Source organism: Thalassophryne amazonica, chromosome 12 (genome assembly GCF_902500255.1).
Source record: "Thalassophryne amazonica chromosome 12, fThaAma1.1, whole genome shotgun sequence".
NCBI lineage: Eukaryota > Metazoa > Chordata > Actinopteri > Batrachoidiformes > Batrachoididae > Thalassophryne > Thalassophryne amazonica.
The window spans coordinates 7,398,465-7,418,917 of record NC_047114.1 but is presented as its reverse complement, the minus strand read 5'-3'; the positions used below and the strand labels follow the sequence as shown (position 1 = coordinate 7,418,917).

General features: G+C 43.1%; 1 protein-coding gene across 1 annotated transcript in view; it reads left to right on the top strand.

Moving 5' to 3' along the window:
• The window catches only part of LOC117521373 (receptor-type tyrosine-protein phosphatase N2-like), a 742,548-nt gene that overhangs the window by 144,967 nt on the left and 577,128 nt on the right, over positions 1-20,453 (top strand). The window contains exons 6-8 of the mRNA XM_034182665.1: positions 7,814-8,204; positions 10,338-10,601; positions 15,431-15,471. Coding sequence (XP_034038556.1) covers positions 7,814-8,204; positions 10,338-10,601; positions 15,431-15,471 — 696 coding nt within the window. The remainder of the gene's footprint in view (positions 1-7,813; positions 8,205-10,337; positions 10,602-15,430; positions 15,472-20,453) is intronic.

Sequence of the window (20,453 nt, the reverse complement as noted above, 5' to 3'; positions counted from 1 at the left end):
ATTTAAAATTCTTCTTCTTACTTATAAGGTTTTGAATAATCAGGTCCCATCTTATCTTAGGGACCTCATAGTACCATATCACCCCAATAGAGCGCTTTGCTCTCAGACTGCAGGCTTACTTGTAGTTCCTAGGGTTTGTAAGAGTAGAATGGGAGGCAGAGCCTTCAGCTTTCAGGCTCCTCTCCTGTGGAACCAGCTCCCAATTCGGATCAGGGAGACAGACACCCTCTCTACTTTTAAGATTAGGCTTAAAACTTTCCTTTTTGCTAAAGCTTATAGTTAGGGCTGGATCAGGTGACCCTGAACCATCCCTTAGTTATGCTGCTATAGACTTAGACTGCTGGGGGTTTCCCATGATGCACTGAGTGTTTCTTTCTCTTTTTGCTCTGTATGCACCACTCTGCATTTAATCATTAGTGATTGATCTCTGCTCTCTTCCACAGCATGTCTTTTTCCTGGTTCTCTCCCTCAGCCCCAACCAGTCCCAGCAGAAGACTGCCCCTCCCTGAGCCTGGTTCTGCTGGAGGTTTCTTCCTGTTAAAAGGGAGTTTTTCCTTTCCACTGTCGCCAAGTGCTTGCTCACAGGGGGTCGTTTTGACCGTCAGGGTTTTTACGTAATTATTGTATGGCCTTGCCTTACAATATAAAGCGCCTTGGGGCAACTGTTTGTTGTGATTTGGCGCTATATAAATAAAATTGATTGATTGATTGACTGTATGACGTTTAGAGAGTAGACGCGTATTCAGTTTGCACTACTGCACTATTCAATTTTTTTGCCTTGCAAACCTACCGCTTTTTGCTTGGAATCCCATTTTTTTTTCTCTTTTTTCATATTTACCATTTTCTGATCATCTGCAAAATATCCAAGTCTAAAAGTAAGTCCGAACGAGACAGAGAAACTTTGCCACTTGCTGCACCTGTAACTATGGTGGAGATTAGCTTTCTGCTGGAAGACCACAGAGCTGCGCTTTCTGTGGATTTTAAGTGCAGTGGCAGTGCCAGGAAATGTTTGTTGGGGGGGCTGAGGGGAGGCTGGGGTAAAAGTTGGAGGGGGCTCCACAAAATGTTATAAATACCAAGGTATATGTTTTAGTCACCCGTGCTCCTCTAAAATGTGGTATCAGTGCACACACACATCACTTAGAATGATTGCAAGTTCAGTAAACTTGCACATAGGTATAAATAAAGATTAGTGAAGTTTTAAGAGTGGCCGTAATAAATATTTAGGAAACCTAAATGTTTGGAGTATGGAGTTAAATTTGTCTCATTAATACTTGCAAATGCACAGAGGGTGATTTACAAATATCGTTTGATTTGTACATGTGCTTCGTGATCCACAAACCCAAATTTTCTGATTTGTAACTTGTGTGTGGGTTTTTACAAATATTTATTTGCAAAACTGAAAATTCTGTTTGTGAAGAGTGATTCAGCATTGGTGGATCACCGAACACTTTGCTCAGTTATGCAATATTGAGATGTTCTCAGTGCAAAACTGTAGTTGAGATCCACAAATATGTCAGTCGCTATTCACATTATTGGCAGAATTATTGGGGGGGGTTTGGCTCATTATTGGGTGGGCTTAAGCTCCCCCAAGCCCCCCCCCTTGGCGCCGCCACTGTTTAAGTGTTCTTTTGAAAGTTTGTTGTTCAGGCTGGACAGTGTTCAATCTGCAGTGCATGACTGTGGTTTATGCATTAATTCACTTGAATCTGTGCACACTGATTTGGATCAGCATTTGGACTAGCTTAAAGTCGAGTACTCTGCACTCCGAAAAGACGATGAGTGGTTAAAATTCAAGATGGCAGACCTGGAGGGATGCAGCAGATACCGCAGTGTTGGGATTGCGGGTTTACCTGAAGCTATTGAAGGTCCGTACCCTTCTGTTTTTTTCTCCCAACTCCTTGTTGATGATTTTGGAACAGAGGTGCTCGCTTCACTGCCAGAATTGAACAGGGACCACCGGAGCTTAGCTCCAAACCCGCTCCTGGAGGAAAACCCCGACCAGTTACCATGCGCTTTCATCCTTATCAAATGAAAGATTTGGTGATTCGCGAGGCATGTAAGAGGGCTGACCTGACCTACAATGGACATAAGATTTGGCTCCACAAATATTACAGCCCAAAGTGGTAAAACAGCAAGCAGCGTTCAAGAGCGCCATGTCAGAACTCTACAAGCGGGGAGTCAGGCCTGCGCTCCTGTGCACAGTCACTGTTAACAAAAGTCTGAGTTTAAAAAGGATGTTGACCAGATTAAACCCTGAACCAGCTCAGGGTCAGCCCCCCCCAAAAGGGGTTTGTGTGGGTTTTGTGTGTTTACAGCGTGTGTATGTAACATCCTCGTGGTGTGCGTCTCTGTGCAGACTCCACTCTTTGTGTCTGGCTGCGTTCACATTACCTGTTGAAATAAATTGAATGCGACTGTAATTTCCTCTGGATGCGATTTTTTTTTAACTCCCTTTTAGTTATGTGTAATTTTTTTTTTTTAGCTGATACATAAAAAAACAAATTCTAACTAAATAAAAAAACAATACAGATGTTATGAAGTGTATAAAATATATAATTTCAATATATAAAGTATGTCTGTTGGGAAAAGTAAAATAACAGCAGTGGTGTTGCGTTTGTGGAGCACCTGCCCAGCTGCACACGGCCACACACACACACACACACACACACACACACACACACACACACACACACACACACACACACACACACACACACACACACACACAGGAGTCCTACGTCGTCCTCGCTCTCTCTTCTCCATCGTAACTGATGGCTTCTCCCCACCGGAGCCTTCTGACTGAGATAATACCAGCTCAGAGTTCAGCAGTTCAACGTGCCGATTAATGACGCTGCACCTGATTGGTCTGTCCGCTGGTGAGGCTAAATGGAGGCGGCCTTTCACCTGCTGTGGGATTGTGCCAAATCCTGAGTGGGTCTGTGTGGAGCCTGCAGGCGTGGCTCAGGGTTCACGGCCTCTCCTGTGCAGGATCACGTGGTCAGAACGACTGACGGACGCCTGCAGGAACCCAGAGGATCCGCTGCAGATGAATAGACGTGCTGAGTTTCCGCCCTCAGAGACGCAGTGACACAAACGGAACCGTCACAGAATCTTAACCGTTACAACGCTATTGTCATGATAATTTTAAGTTACCATATCTGTGCTGTTGGGTGGATGCTAACACCACTACTAACACGCTACACAGCGCTGCCTTTGCTTTACTTTACTCCTTTGCTATACTTTTTAATAACTTAATGGGGTGGGTCACCTCCCTGTTGGGGGTGGGAGCAGAATTCCATAATTGGAAAGTGACCTGCGGATTCCGTTTCCATGGAGTCCAGTTTTCTGACAGTTCCGCGTTTTGAGTTTATGCTTCACAATTTCGAATGGAATATCATGAAACTTTGCATCCAGCAACCAAGAAAACTGCTGCAACAATACTGAAAACCTGTGTAGGCCTACATTTTTCATACAGAACATTGGTCAGGAATTGATAAAGGAATAAAAAAAAATAATTTAACCAATCAGCAGAATTGATAATGGTACTCGTATCAGGCACTGTGGCTTAGTGGTTAGCACTGGTGCCTCACAGCAAGAAGGTCGTGGGATTGCTTCCCACCCTTTCTGTGTCTAGTTTGTATGTTCTCCCCGTGTCTGTGTGAGTTTCCTCCCACAATCAAAAACATGCTTATTTAAGGTCTGCTCCTTTCTCTGCTCCTGACCACGGCAGAGTCTCTACATCTGGAGTTGGTCCCCGGGTACCGGACTGTGGCTGCCCTGTCATGGTCTGCTCGTCTGCCTTGTTCTGGTCCTGTCTGTCTGTTTTTCCCTCCAGTGTTTTCTCCCCAGGTGGTGCGCTCACAGAGTTGTGGGACCTGAACCATATCTACACCTGATGATCTGCCTGTGTATTTAAACCGTGGTCATTTATCCCACGGTCGCCTGATTTCAGCATCTTCTGCATCTTCAGTGAGAGATTCACAGAGCTTTCCACTGTGTGAATCCTGAGCTTCCCACAACTTCTTCATGAGGTAACCTGGCTGCTTTATTTTCCGCAATAGTGTTTCCAGATGCCTTCCTGTGCGGGTTTCCACGCCTCAACACCTGTTCTGTCCCGCATACTGCCACGCCGATTTGGGGACGCTCAGCTGGACCTGCTGTTCATCTGCGCTCCTGAGATTCTGTTCTCACGGAGCACCTTCCTAGAAATACATCTGCATTCCTTCTTTGATATTCCTGAACTGAACTGTCATTTATTTTGACCTCTAAAGAACTATCAAGTCATTTCTGACTCTGAACATTCTGTGCAATTGCCAGCCAGTGGTGGGCACAGTTCCGCTAACCGCTAATTATGGAAGCTAATGCTTTCATTAGCGGATTAGCTTTCCAGATAACTTTGAAAACCATCAGTGGACCAATTAGCTTCTGATAACTTCTAGACTGCTAACATTTTTGCGGGCATAGTGAATAAAGCGTAATATGTTTTGTAGCAGACAGACAGCCATGAATGGTAGAGCTGTATCCTCTGCAGGCAGAAGAGAGCTGACTACCAGAGAGAAAGGAAGAGGAGGGGAAATAAAAGAGAGATAATTTCTCTTCACACCATTCAGACCTGCCTGTCATTTCATTGGAGTCTTGCACAGGCAGACAGTTTTGACTTATGGTTATAATTTTAAACAAACTAATTCTGGACAACTTATTGAAATTAACATCATGTCTGTCGTTTTACAAAGTGAAAATATCTGCCTGCCAGAGAACAGCTTGGAATCCGGCAAGGACGGTCGCATTCCTCCCCTCTCCTCTCCTCCTCTCTGCTCTCTATCTCTGCTCTGACCTTCAAAGTCCCAGCTTCACCAGACTGTGAATTCTTCAAATTATGATTTGGATTAACTATGGAATTGATCAGCTGGTCTCTCAACGCCATTGGCACCATTTGTTTTTGACAAAGAGATCAGGGTTTTGGGACCCTGTGTGCCCGGATGGAACCTACCCAGCGGGCTTTGGTGGGAGGTTTGGTGCTGATTGGTTTGTGCGCTGCCCTGACCCACAGGAATATTAGCAAGACGGCTGCTTCCAGAATTTTGTCCCCTCATCAGTCCGTCATAATTAATGAGTTGGGCAATGCTGTGTAATCTCAGACTGCGTGAACTCTTGAACACAAACGCAGAATGGATTCAATCTCGGAACAAATCACTGCATTGCAAAGGAATTGTACTGCTGAGGACCAGAGAATATTCTTCATAAATTTGGACTCTCAACAGTCAGGGGTGCAGTAAATAGAATTGTGTTTCTCTCCGCCAAACATCAACATGGCAGCCTTATCGGCTCCTGAAGGCCAAATTCCCTGCTCTTCCCCCAGAAGGATCTACAGCCTTGGTGAAGGAATTCGCCCCCCCTCCCCTTCTCATCTCCCCCCCCCAAGCCTGCTGTTGCCTAGCAACATCAGACTTTACATACACACACACACACACACGGACAGAAACTGTCAGACTTTACACACACACGGACAGAAATTTAACTCATCTGCACATGATGCATGTCTCCCTCCCTCCATCCCTATTGCATCCCCCCACCCCCGTGTCTCTCCACTCCCCCCACCCAGGCTTCCTCCTTGCCACCTCGAAGGCAGTGCGTTTTTTTTTTTTTTTTTTTTTTTACTGCTGCACCCTTCAACCCCCAGGCTGGGCGGCGCAGGCCCCTCCTGCTGTGGGCTTCACCCACTTTGCCTCAATTCGGAAGACGGACTACTTCAAGTTCAGTGCACATAAACAGTGTCATATGTATATGTGTTGTCTTTAATTTTGATGTGTGCCATTATTACGGTAAACAAGTAATAATTGTGAATTAATTGCTGTATCTTGTCTGAGGTCATTGGAGTGTAAATGTAATTGCCCTTTGTTGGGATCAATAAAGTTGCCTGAAGTCTGAAATGACCAGCAGGTCTGTATGGTGTGAAGAAAAATTAGCCTTTTTTTTCCTCTCTCTGATCACTAGGTCTCTTTTGCTGAGAGAAGGCCAGTCTGAGACAGAAGCACTGACTTGTTGTGTATATATTGTTACATTGTTGTGTATACTATATAGCTGCCGTATACTGAAAACAATACTGAAAGTTATCAGTTTAGCTTTTATCTGTGACTTCTGCAAAATGTTTTAGGGATTTATCGGTTTAGCTTTATAAAAATTAACCTTTCAGTTAGTGGGTTAACGGATATCAAAGCTAGCTTTTTGGTTAGCTGTGCCCACCACTGTTGCCAGCTAAACCTGAACTGCTTCATTGCTGTGCTGCTGCTGCATTGCATTGCTGAACTCTGAGCATTCTTTAAATGGTGAGTAGATGCACTCGTAACACAGGTGGCCAGTTGGCTACCTGTGTTACGAGTGCATCTATTCACCTTTGTCTCCTCATCTTCTCAGAAAACATCTCCGTCCTCAGCTCCGTCAGCAGCCACCTGGCACTGGTTCCTGCCCTGTATCCTTATCAGCTCCTTCTCCACCTGCCTGGTTCTGACTGTAGTGCGGCTCCCAGCTTCCATCACCTCGAGCGGACTCTGTCTCCACTCTCCAGGCTTCCTGACGTATTAATTCATTTTTATTGCACATTTATTGTAAATAAATCTTTGTTGCTCATTCCCAACTCTCTTCATTGCTCCCTGCATTTGGGTTCATTACCAGTCTGGTCCGGTTCTGTCCGGACCCCTAACCATAACATGCCCCCTGCTCCTAGTGGATGGGTTGTACTTAACTGTAATTAGTATAGGTTAAATGCAGAGTGCAAATTTCATTCTATGTGTGTACAATGACAATAAAGGATCTGTTCTATTATAAAATCCTATCATTTCCACTCAGGAAAGCACTGAGTAATAATAACAATAATAATAAGCCACGGCTTATACGCTGGAAAAAGTGATTTTTTTTATTTCAACACACACTCATCTTCAACTGCTTACTCCAATTAAGGGGTTGTGGGCGGGGGGTTGTGGGGGGGGGGGGGGGTGCTGGAGCCTGTCCCAGTAGTCAAAAGGAGTGAAGTCCTGGACAAGGACGCCAGTTTGTCGCAGGGCCACATACAGACAAACAAGCACATTCACACCCGCACACAATGTAAAGTTTCCAATTCGCCTAACCTGCATGTCCTTGGATGCGGGAGGAAGCCGGCGCACGCAGAGGGAACCCAGACAAACACGGGAAGAACATGCAAACTTCACATAGAAAGGCCATAGGTGGTAATCGATCCTGTGACCTTCTTGCTGTGAGGCAACAGTGCTAACCACTAAGCCACCGTGCTGCCCTTCCAGTCTAGCAGTTAATAAGAAATGGATGTTTTGTTTTTTTAATGAGAGAAATGTTTCTCAAAAATAAATGCATTCAGTTTCTCTGCAGAGTATAGTGTCATTTTTTTTTTTTTTTGAACATGAAGTTCATTAGAAACTAGTGGATTTTTACATCTTTAGCTGAAGTTGAATGTTTAAATTTCCCAAATGTTCAGGATGCTGAATTGGTGAGTGAAAATCAACATTAGTTTTAAAGTCTTTCTATAAATACTAAAGTCTTAATGAGACCTTGAATAGAAATGATTTAATTTAACCTTTATTTAACCAGGTTAGTCCCGTTAAGATCGAGATCTCTTTTGCAAAGGAGACCTGGAGAATTTTAAGTTTCAATTCACTGAATCTGCATGTCTTTTAAATCGGTGTGCAGATCTGCATTTTGTACCACGCCTGTCTGAGGAAGTTGAGGATGTGCTGATGTTTCATGACAATGAAGTAAATCACATAGATTTAAGAGCTTTTATGTATTTATTTATTTCCAGAGCCACCATTTCCAGTCCGATTTTCTTCCAGACTTCCATCGTTCCAAGACCCTGACTGGTTCTCAGAAGTCACCTCCTTCTGGCTTCTCTTCCCTTTCTTCTCTCCGACCTTTGCTGAAGCAGCGACCTGCACCCCCCAGGCTGCACGGACCTCAGGCTGATGGCGACCTCCTCCTGGACGCCCTGAGGCAGTATGTCTCACGGCAGGAGTCCCTGCACAGAGAGCAGGAGGGCCCCAAGCAGCAGAAGACCCCCACGTCTCGCCTCAGGCCCTTCTACAGTAACTCTATCGAAGCGTCTGGCCTTCAAAAAGAACCTCCAAAATCCAGGATTCTGAAAATGGGACGGAATCAGGGAGCGCCAGTCAAAGATCCGCTGACGTCCGTGGATGGTACGTGCTTACAAAATGTTAGGCTGTTGTTTAGTCACATGTTAGGTTGCAAAACCTGATCAGGGTGCAGTTTGCACGAGTAGCTGAGGGCGGAAAACATCTCGTAGTGCACATTTACCAGCCAATTCCCAGAAGTCAGAGTTGACGTTATGAATTTATTTGATATTCATAAACTTCATAAACTCAGCACGATCACTCCAGTCATTGTAAAAACAGTTCAAAACCACATGAGGGTGGAGACAGGTGCGGCGCTAAGGTGCGATCCTCGTGCACACATGCCAACACACTCCTGAGTGCACATGCCACAATCCAACCTGATGTTTAGAAACCAGAACCGTTCAAACTGGGGTGTTTTCACACCTGCAGTTTAGTCTGGATAAAATGGACTCTGGTTCCTTTTCAGTTGGTGCGATTCATCTGGGCACTCTTGTTGTCACAGCAGATCGCAGATGGATCTACATCTTGATTTGGCGCAGGTTTTTTGCATTTTGGGAGACTTGACTGACACCACCGCTTTAAATAAAACTTATGGAAAAACACAAAATGTTATGCATAAAATATTCAGTGAATGACTTGGAGAAGTGTTGAGGAGTTTTCACAAGTCAGTAGTACGGTGTAGTGTTAAAAGTCAGGAAACTAGCAATATTTGTGATATTATTAAGATCTCTTCAGACTTCTCAAACAGCAGCTGTAACACAAACCCTGGAACATAAACACAGCAATTGGACCAATGAGAGGACAGCCTTTTTCTGTACACACTTAGGTGCATTTAGGAATATTGCCGTGTGAAAGCAAATTGAACCAAGGTGTAATTGCAACAATGTAGCATTTTGACTGATCCTTGCTACCTGCCTGTGTCCTTAGGCAAAACTTAATCTACATTGTCTCAGTCCACCCAGCTGTCAATGGATACCAGCCATGGTTGGGGAAGTCACCTGCACTGGACTGGTGCCCCATCCTGAGCAATTTATAGACTCTAATCCGCTCTAATCCGACAATATGGAATCCGGGAATAATTACTGGCACAACAAATCTTAGTACCCTAAGGAAACTCCTCTGCACATGTTTAAAACATGCTTCTGGGAACAAGTGCAAACTTATCATTTGCGTAGTGACCAAGTTAGTGAGCCGACTAGCCGAGTTTGTACACTGGTTTGCCGAACTAGTATGTAGCTGTCTCGAAAATCAGCTTGTCGAGCATGCAGAGAGGTCTAGTAAGGTCATCTAGTAATTAATAGACTACTGTCAAGTTAATAACTGTAAAGTAATTTGGCAAATTTGAAGTTGGACATTATCTGGTTAGCAGCAAATTGACAACAGAACCTGGAAGGCACCATTGGTGTAGTTGACCAGAAACGTCATTGAATACATTTTCTGAAAACATTACCTTGTGACAAGATGCCTTCTGCAGACAAAAGGACCAGACTTTGTTGTGGTTTTCGAGGACCTCCTACACTAATAATTTGTGGTCCCAAACAAAAGTTAAGGTCCAGGTTTTTCTCTTAGTTATCAGTACAACCAGGAACTCAGGACGGCCTGGTCATGTTTAATTTCTCTTGATTGGCAGAAAATATTTTACTGACATGACTACGACGAGGACAACTCCCACCATCCCCCCAAATATGACCGTAACATTGCTGCGCTCGGCCACATGACAGACTCATATGGCTGAGGCCTCAAAACTTTGGTGAGCAGGCTGCTATGAGTAATAAATCTATGACCAACAAGAGAATGGTCCGCTAGTGTCCTAAGGTTCTTGAAATGTAATATCTCCACCTGGTGGATATTTACCATTAATGCAAGTACAATAGAATTTCGCCAATAGCTCTAATAGTGTATAGAACATTTTACTTTACTCAACTCTTGCCGGCTTATTAGCGTGAACGTTGAAGATCTTAAGCATGTTGAAGATTTTTCCTGGACCATAACGAACGTGCCAACAGATGTCCACTTAGCTCCTAAGTGGACTGGTTGATGGAACTTTTCGCTCTCCATTGGCAAATGCCGAGGTAATCATCAGAGTGTGAATGGGCCATCGGACACAGATCAGATTCAACTCATTTTAATTGTTCAAAGACACATCCAGTTCTGTGATTTTACTGCTTTGACCAGCTTCTTTCTTTCCCTCATCAGAGAGGTTCATCCAGAAGGTTCTGAAGAATGTTGACAGGGAGAACGTGGACGTGGATGACCTGACTCCGCATGACCTGGACCAGCTGTCCAGTCTGATAGCCGACGCTCTGCAGGTAGTTGAACAAGACCAGGTGTCAAATGGGGGGCAGATGCGAGTTAGAACTGGACCAAGAGACCTGGAGGAAGAGCTGAGGGAAGCTGAAGAGAACAGCCCAGTGGTGAAGATTCAGGAGAAGACTGCGTCACCACCGGCAGCACTTCAAGGTACTTTAGTAAAAAATCTTTTGTCTTTTCAAACATCATGTCATGTTGATCGGAGGGTATAGCAGCTGCTGGGTTTTAATACACTCAACAAAAATATAAACGCAACACTTTTGGTTTTGCTCCCATTTTGTATGAGATGAACTCAAAGATCTAAAACTTTTTCCACATACACAATATCACCATTTCCCTCAAATATTGTTCACAAACCAGTCTAAATCTGTGATAGTGAGCACTTCTCCTTTGCTGAGATAATCCATCCCACCTCACAGGTGTGCCATATCAAGATGCTGATTAGACACCATGATTAGTGCACAGGTGTGCCTTAGACTGTCCACAATAAAAGGCCACTCTGAAAGGTGCAGTTTTATCACACAGCACAATGCCACAGATGTCGCAAGATTTGAGGGAGCGTGCAATTGGCATGCTGACAGCAGGAATGTCATCCAGAGCTGTTGCTCGTGTATTGAATGTTCATTTCTCTACCATAAGCCGTCTCCAAAGGCGTTTTAGAGAATTTGGCAGTACATCCAACCAGCCTCACAACCGCAGACCACGTGTAACCACACCAGCCCAGGACCTCCACATCCAGCATGTTCACCTCCAAGATCGTCTGAGACCAGCCACTCGGACAGCTGCTGAAACAATCGGTTTGCATAACCAAAGAATTTCTGCACAAACTGTCAGAAACCGTCTCAGGGAAGCTCATCTGCATGCTCGTCGTCCTCATCGGGGTCTCGACCTGACTCCAGTTTGTCGTCGTAACCGACTTGAGTGGGCAAATGCTCATATTCACTGGTGTTTGGCACGTTGGAGAGGTGTTCTCTTCACGGATGAATCCCGGTTCACACTGTTCAGGGCAGATGGCAGACAGCGTGTGTGGCGTTGTGTGGGTGAGCGGTTTTCTGATGTCAATGTTGTGGATCGAGTGGCCCATGGTGGCGGTGGGGTTATGGTATGGGCAGGTGTCTGTTATGGATGAAGAACACGGGTGCATTTTATTGATGGCATTTTGAATGCACAGAGATACCGTGACGAGATCCTGAGGCCCATTGTTGTGCCATACATCCAAGAACATCACCTCATGTTGCAGCAGGATAATGCACGGCCCCATGTTGCAAGGATCTGTACACAATTCTTGGAAGCTGAAAATGTCCCAGTTCTTGCATGGCCAGCATACTCACCGGACATGTCACCCATTGAGCATGTTTGGGATGCTCTGGACCGGCGTATACGACAGCGTGTACCAGTTCCTGCCAATATCCAGCAACTTCGCACAGCCATTGAAGAGGAGTGGACCAACATTCCACAGGCCACAATTGACAACCTGATCAACTCTATGCGAAGGAGATGTGTTGCACTGCATGAGGCAAATGGTGGTCACACCAGATACTGACTGGTGTCCCCCCCCCCAATAAAACAAAACTGCACCTTTCAGAGTGGCCTTTTATTGTGGGCAGTCTAAGGCACACCTGTGCACTAATCATGGTGTCTAATCAGCATCTTGATATGGCACACCTGTGAGGTGGGATGGATTATCTCAGCAAAGGAGAAGTGCTCACTATCACAGATTTAGACTGGTTTGTGAACAATATTTGAGGGAAATGGTGATATTGTGTATGTGGAAAAAGTTTTAGATCTTTGAGTTCATCTCACACAAAATGGGAGCAAAACCAAAAGTGTTGCGTTTATATTTTTGTTGAGTGTAATTTACTGTCCCCTCTTCCAAAACATGACGTGCTGCTGAGGTGACCTTCAGGAACAAAATGTCAGCAAATGTTAATTTCAGTGATGAAACTCTTACCCTACCTTAGGCTTTTGGTTTTGGCTCATTCTTATCAAGACACTGAGCATTTTCCAGTGAAGACTTGTGTTTTCTTCCTACCCTGAAGGAGGACTGAAGTTCTGTAGCCATTTTCCATCTAGCAGATTCTCAATGCGCTTTGCATTGCTGCCTCAAATTTACCATATTTGCCCCTCGTAGTGCCCAGGGCTCTCCACATGAAATTCTGCCTTTTGTCCGTAGGTGTGGGTGCGGGTGTGAATGTGTTTGTCTATATGTGGCCCTGCGACAGACAGACTGGCGTCCTGTCCAGGGTGAACCCCGCCTCACACTTTGACTGCTGGGATGGGCTCCAGCCCCCCATGACCCTTAATTGGAGTTAGCGTTTGAAGATGAGTGAGAACATCCAGTTCAAAAAAATGTCTGATTTCTCCACGAATAAATACATAACCCGTTTCTGTTGTTACCCGAGGCCACCAAATATGGCCATCGGATATTGCGAAGGCTTTGTGTCTGTCCGTCTGTCTGTGCTCAGCATAAGTCCAGTCCTGTTACTTCCAGGGTCTTCAAATTTACAGGAAACATTCTTGAGACACAGACCTTGAACAAGTTCAAAGATGGCTAACCTTGACCTATTCTAAGAGGTTAAAAGGCACATTGTTTCAATCTGTTCAGCTCTGTGTTTGAGTGACGGGCGTGACAGCCAATCAGAGTAGAGCTGCACTGTAACATCAGTTGCTGGTCTCTCCAAAACCACTTCGTTTTGTGTGTTTATATACATGTCTCTCATACAGTAGTGTTCAGAATAATAGTAGTGCTATGTGACTAAAAAGATTAATCCAGGTTTTGAGTATATTTCTTATTGTTACATGGAAACAAGGTACCAGTAGGTTCAGTAGATTCTCACAAATCCAACAAGACCAAGCATTCATGATATGCACACTCTTAAGGCTATGAAATTGCGCTGTTAGTAAAAAAAAAGTAGAAAAGGGGGTGTTCACAATAATAGTAGTGTGGCATTCAGTCAGTGAGTTAGTCAGTTTTGTGGAACAAACAGGTGTGAATCAGGTGTCCCCTATTTAAGGATGAAGCCAGCACCTGTTGAACATGCTTTTCTCTTTGAAAGCCTGAGGAAAATGGGACTTTCAAGACATTGTTCAGAAGAACAGCGTAGTTTGATTAAAAAGTTGATTGGAGAGGGGAAAACTTATACACAGGTGCAAAAAATTATAGGCTGTTCATCTACAATGATCTCCAATGCTTTAAAATGGACAAAAAACCAGAGACGCATGGAAGAAAATGGAAAACAACCATCAAAATGGATAGAAGAATAACCAGAATGGCAAAGGCTCACCCATTGATCAGCTCCAGGATGATCAAAGACAGTCTGGAGTTACCTGTAAGTGCTGTGACAGTTAGAAGACGCCTGTGTGAAGCTAATTTATTTGCAAGAATCCCCCGCAAAGTCCCTCTGTTAAATAAAAGACATGTGCAGAAGAGGTTACAATTTGCCAAGAACACATCAACTGGCCTAAAGAGAAATGGAGGAATATTTTGTGGACTGGTGAGAGTAAAATTGTTCTTTTTGGGTCCAAGGGCCGCAGACAGTTTGTGAGATGGCCCCCAAACTCTGAATTCAAGCCACAGTTCACAGTGAAGACAGTGAAGCATGGTGGTGCAAGGATCATGATATGGGCATGTTTCTCCTACTATGGTGTTGGGCCTATATATCGCATACCAGGTATCATGGATCAGTTTGGATATGTCAAAATACTTGAAGAGGTCATGTTGCCTTATGCTGAAGAGGACATGCCCTTGAAATGGGTGTTTCAACAAGACAATGACCCCAAGCACACTAGTAAATGGGCAAAATCTTGGTTCCAAACCAACAACATTAATGCCTCGCAGATGTGAAGAAATCATGAAAAACTGTGTTTATACAACTAAATACTAGTTTAGTGATTCACAGGATTGCTAAAAAAGCAGTTTGAACATAATAGTTTTGAGTTTGTAGCGTCAACAGCAGATGCTACTATTATTGTGAACACCCCCTTTTCTACTTTTTTTTTACTAATAGCCCAATTTTATAGCCTTAAAAGTGTGCATATCATGAATGCTTGGTCTTGTTGGATTTGTGAGAATCTACTGAATCTACTGGTACCTTGTTGCCATGTAACGATAAGAAATATACTCAAAACCTGGGTTAATCTTTTTATTCACATAGCACTACTATTATTCTGAACACTACTGTATATTATGTAAAAGTTAGCGAGAAATAAACACTTCTAAAACTGAAAACGCTGTTTTCGGAAACAAATAACACCTCTGAACTTACAAGTCATTTTGCGGATGTTAGCATAGTGACGTCACAGGCTGGTAGCTAGCTTCAAAACTCCATTTTGATTGTGTGTAAATATCACCTCTGTGTCACATATTGTATAAATGCTAGCTAGAAATATACACTTCTACAAAGCTGAAAATGCTCTTTATATAGCCTGATAACACCTCTGGAGTAATTTACAAGACTTTTTGCAGACTTTAGCGTGCATGCTAAATTCTGCTAACTCAACGCTAACTTTCTATTATAGTTAAATTTGTCTCATTAATACCTGCTAATGCACAGAGGGTGATCTACAAAAATTTGTTGATTTGCACAAATTCCGCTCTTAAAATGTGTGAATATAGTTTTTGATTGATTGATAGAGGGGCTTTATTGAACATGTACAAATTGTACGTAAGACAATAGGACCTTAATAGTTAAACAACTGCAAATTATAATGAATACAATGCTCATACAGCCGAGGGTATTTTAGCATTGCATTATATATTTTTGGTCCTCTCATGTGATAAATGTGTTCCTTGTAATTTATTTAAATTTTGGGTGGGCATTTAACCAACTTTCTTCAAAAAAGGGGGTAAGCTGATGTTCAGCAGGTGAATACGGTGCTTCCCTTGTCTTTGTCTTAACTCTGCACATTTCTCTAAAGTGTAACTGATGTTTTTTTTAAAGGAAATGTATGTTTTGTTTTGTTTTGTTTTGTCCCAGCAGGTCACGACATGGATACAAAAGGACACGGTATGAAGGACAAGGTAGGCTTCAGTACTCGAGCTGGAATATTGCTTTTACTCTTAAATGGAGTTTCACTTTCAAACTCTCTCTTTCAGTAATCTCTCGGAATAACGTGCATGTGTGATTCACAGATAAATTTACTACTTTCAAAGAGTTTTGTTCAGTTTACAAAACTAAAGCATATGATTCTATTGATATACACCATTAATCACCTTTAATTGTACTTTTGTCAAAAAATCTGTTGAATAGAACATGAACAAATAACGGTAAATCACCGCACTTTTTTTTTTTTTATTGTCATGCTATTGTGTAGGCTTCTGCCGGTCATGGCTGACTATGGGTGAAAATATCGGTCTAATAATTAGTTGACTGCATGTCTTGAGCAGTGCCTCTTGTGGCTGTAGAGACCGATGTGAGCGTGGAAGTCACACCCACATAGGTCGCATCTGTGCTCTGACTCTGGTCTGTGGGTTTCCTTTCTGAGGGCACGCTTCTCTGCTGCCACCGCTGACAATTTCTCTTCACCAGTCTGCAGCTGCCTGTGAAGTGTGCTTGTCCAGCTGGAGCGGTCAGCTGCGAGGTCCTCCCAGGAATTGGTGTTGATATCCAATACCTTGATGTCTCTCTTGCACACATCCTTATACCGCAGTTGTGTGCGGCCAGTTTGTCTCTGGCCTACAAAAAGTTCTCCTTCGAGGATGTCTTTTGGGATTTGGCCATCCTCCATATGGCGTACGTGACTGAGCCAGCGCAGCCGACATTGTCTCAGCAGGGTGTACAAACAAAACCTGATGTGCAGTAAAGCAAAATAGCTGATAGCTTATACATTTAGTCCACATTATTCATGTTCCAACTGCATGTCAACAACCACCCCAACCACTTCCCAAACCCAAAGGCCAAACAAACCACACATACACACTCCCACAAACAAAATGTGGTATTACAGTAATAACAATATGGAAATTCAAAGATGAGGGAAACAGAGAGAAAAAAGGAAAAATATATAATTTAATCATCTTCCATATCATAAATAACATTCAAAGAACCGATATATTGCAAAAATGGATCCCATATGTCATGAAATGACTTTTCTGAAGCATAAAGTGAAAACTTTAATTTTTCTAGATTTAAATTATACAGCGCCTCTCGAACCCAGTGGACATCTAAATGGGGATGGGGAAGCTTCCAATTTAACAAAATCAGCCTACGGGCGAGCAAGGTGGTGAATGCCAAGACCCGTTAAATGCATTTGGCATACTTGCAACAGGGGGAATACCATAAATTGCAGATAAGGAATTTGGAACAACAACACAGTCATAGACTCCACTCAAAACACGGAAAATATATTCCCAGAAAGACCCTAGTTTGGGACACAGCCAAAACATATGTGCATGATTTGCACGTGATAAATTACATCCTTCACAAGCATCACTCAAATGGAAAATTTTTTGCCAATCTAGCCTTGGTATAGTGAACCCTAAAAAGAACCTTATATTGAATCAGTTTGTGATGAGCACAGATAGATGATGAAGAAAATACACCGTCTGTGTATAAATCATTAATAGAATTTACAGAGTGTGAGCAAAGTCCTAGCAGAACAACTAGGTGGGGCATTTTTATTAGACGAACCTTGGATTTGTTGTGGCGACCCCGAGTGCAAACACGGAAGCAGCTGAAGGGACAAACTAACTATTCAAAATTGAAATCACCCCCATAATTATATGATGGTTTTGAATATCTGGAATACACATAAAAAGATAAGTTAACAAAAGTGCTATTATCCCAGTTAGAGCCATAAATACAACAAAAAGCAAGCAATGTATCCCAAAGTGCTCCAGAAACCATTAAATACTGGACCATTTGGATCCACAACAGATCTGTCTAACACAAAAGAGATACCCTTCCGAATAATTATAGCAACACCTCTTGATTTACTGTTGAACATCGAATGGTAAACCGACCCTAATCACTTTTTTTTAGCCGTGCAACTTCCTTGTGAAGCATATGAGTCTCCTGAATAAAATACATGTCACCTTTCAACTGATTCAAGTGAGCCATCACTTGCCCCATCTTTGTTACACTCCCCATCCCCTTCACATTCCATGACACAAACCTAAGTGCATTGTGTGAAGACGTCATACCTTTGTGCTGAAGGCAGTATTTGCAAAAAATGGATGAACACAAACGGGATCCATGGCAAGCAAGATGAACAAGGCAGACATCTGGAAAAGAAAGAAAGAAAAAAACCCTTGGCCTATAATAAACGCGATATATTGAAAAACTATGTGTCCATTATACAGAGGTGTCCAAAACACCAACCAGAGGAATTCCATCGTGAATCCCAAGTCCCAACTCCCAAATCATAAGGTACCATAATTATGATCACTATCATTTACAATGTTGAGTTCCTTCACATATGCATAGAACTAATTAACTCAATATATAATAAAACCTTTTAATCTTAAATAGAGCATTAAATATTAAGTATTTTTTTCTAATTGAATGAATGTTAAACCTAAATAGTTAACCCTAATTACATATTGCCACCAGTTAGACCAAAACAACAGTTTTAAGGGAACAAAACACTATAAGCTAAGCAAGTTTCATAAAAAATACACCCAATAAAATGAGAAAAGATAGTCATGATTACTTATAGCTGTCAAAAAAAAAAAACCCCAAGCCCTCAAAAAAGAAAAAAAAAAAAGAAAAAAAAAAGTGAATAAAAAAAGTAAATAAATAAATAAAAAATACTATATACAGTGGTATGTAAAAGTTTGGGCACCCCTGATGATTTCCATGATTTTCCTTTATAAATCATTGGTTGTTTGGATCAGCAATTTCAGTTAAATATATCATATAGCAGACAAGCACAGAGATATTTGAGAAGCGAAATGAAGTTTATGGGATTTACAGAAAGTGTGCAATAATTCTTTAAAAAAAATTTGGGCATATTTTGTAGCTCCTCCTTTTGCAGAAATAACAGCCTCTATACGCTTCCTATAGCTTCCAATGAGAGTCTGGATTCTGGTTGTAGGTATTATGGACCATTCTTCTTTACAAAACTTCTCAGGTTTGTTGGTTTCTGAGCATGGACAGCCCGCTTAAAATCACACCACAGATATTCAATAATATTCAGGTCTGGGACTGAGATGGCCATTCCAGAATGTTGTACTTGTTCCTCTGCATGAATGCCTTAGTAGATTTTGAGCAGTGTTTAGGGTCTTTGTCTTGTTGAAAGATCCAGCCACAGCACAACTTCAACTTTGTCACTGATTCATGAATGTTGTTCCCAAGAAACCACTGATATTGACTGGAATCCATGTGACCCTCAACTTTAACAAGATTCCCAGTACCTGCACTGGCCACACAGCCACACAGGATGATGAAACCACCTCCAATTTTTACTGTCTTTCCGATCCTTTTGTTGATCTCGGCGTCAAGGGTGAGGTTATTGGTGATGGTGGATCCGAGGTACGTGAACTGGTGAACAATGTCAAGCTCATAGTCGTCAATAGTGATGACTGGTGGTGCCGGTATGTTTAGACCTAGGACATTTGTCTTTTGAGATGGATGGTCAGACCGTAGGCTTTACAGGCCTGGGAGAAGCGGTCAGTCAGCAGCTGCAGCTCCCGTTGGGTGTGAGTCACAACTGCGGCATCATCAGCGAACAGCATGCCTCTGATGAGGGTTTCATGAACCTTTGTCCTTGCTTTCAGGTAGGCTAGATTGAAGAGCCTGCCATCTGATCTTGTTCACAGGTAGATTTTCTCTTGTCCTGTCCCTAATGCGTCCCTCAGGAGAATAGCGAAGAAGATCCCAAAGACAGTTGGGGCCAGCACACGGCCCCGTTTGACCCCACTGCTTATGTCGAAGGGCTAAGAGATGGTAAATTCAATCCATTATTCAATTCAAATCAAGCTATGCAGTCTTGGTAGGCAGCTGTTCTTTCGAAGAACCTTAAAAAGACCATCTCTACTGACAAGGTCGAAGGCCTTAGTAAGGTCGATGAATGTGATGTACAGGAGCATATGCTGCTCTCTACACTTCTCCTGCAGTTGATGAAGGGGGAAGATCATGTCTACCATGGACTTTCCAGCTCGGAAGCCACACTGTGATTCTGGGTAGACATGCTCAGCCAGTTTCTGTAAGTGAAACAGGAGGACCCGAGCATAGACTTTGCCGACGAAACTGAGAAGGGAGATGTCTCTGTAACTGTTGGTCACTTCTCTCGCCCTTGTTTTTATATTGGGTAATCATCCTGGCATCTCTCATGTCCTGCGACATGGTTCCTGCTCTCCAGCACAGACATAGGACTTCATGCATGGGGTGCAGTAGGGTAGTCTTACAGTGTCTCATGAGATCTCATGGAATACTGTCACTGCCTGGTGCTTCTCCTGCAGCCAAAGTATCAATGGCCTTGCTTAGCTCATCTGCAGTTGATTCTGCGTCAAGCTTTTCCATGATTGGTATGGTCTCAATAACGTTGAGGGCTGAGGGGGCACTGTGGCTCGACCATACTCGGCACGCTGTTCTTCACCACAAATCCTACTCCATACTCTCTGGGTTCATCAGGGCTCTTCCCTTACCAATAGAATGTGTAGTCCCTCTCCTTCAGTGTGCCTGCATCGGCTAGCCTTGTTTCCTGCAGGGTGGCAATGTCAATATTCAATCTTGTGAGCAACAACGAGCTGTTTTCCTGTTGGTCTTGAGCAAAGCCAGGCATCATTGTCCGGACATTCCAACATCCCAGTTTTAGAGCTGGTCTCTTTCTTGAAATTCACTTTTATTGCTATTGCTTGGTATGGTAGTTATCGAACTGCTTGTTGGAAGTTTTCCTAATCCCTATGCACCCAATGAGGAAAGCAGGCCATGTTGGAACAGCACCTTATTGGCTGGGGGCTGACCAGCTTGAGGTGGGCGGTAGCTGTCCAATGAGACTCTATGATCTCTCCCACCGTCGGGAGCAACCCTTGGCGCTACACTCTATGCCAAGTGAGTGATG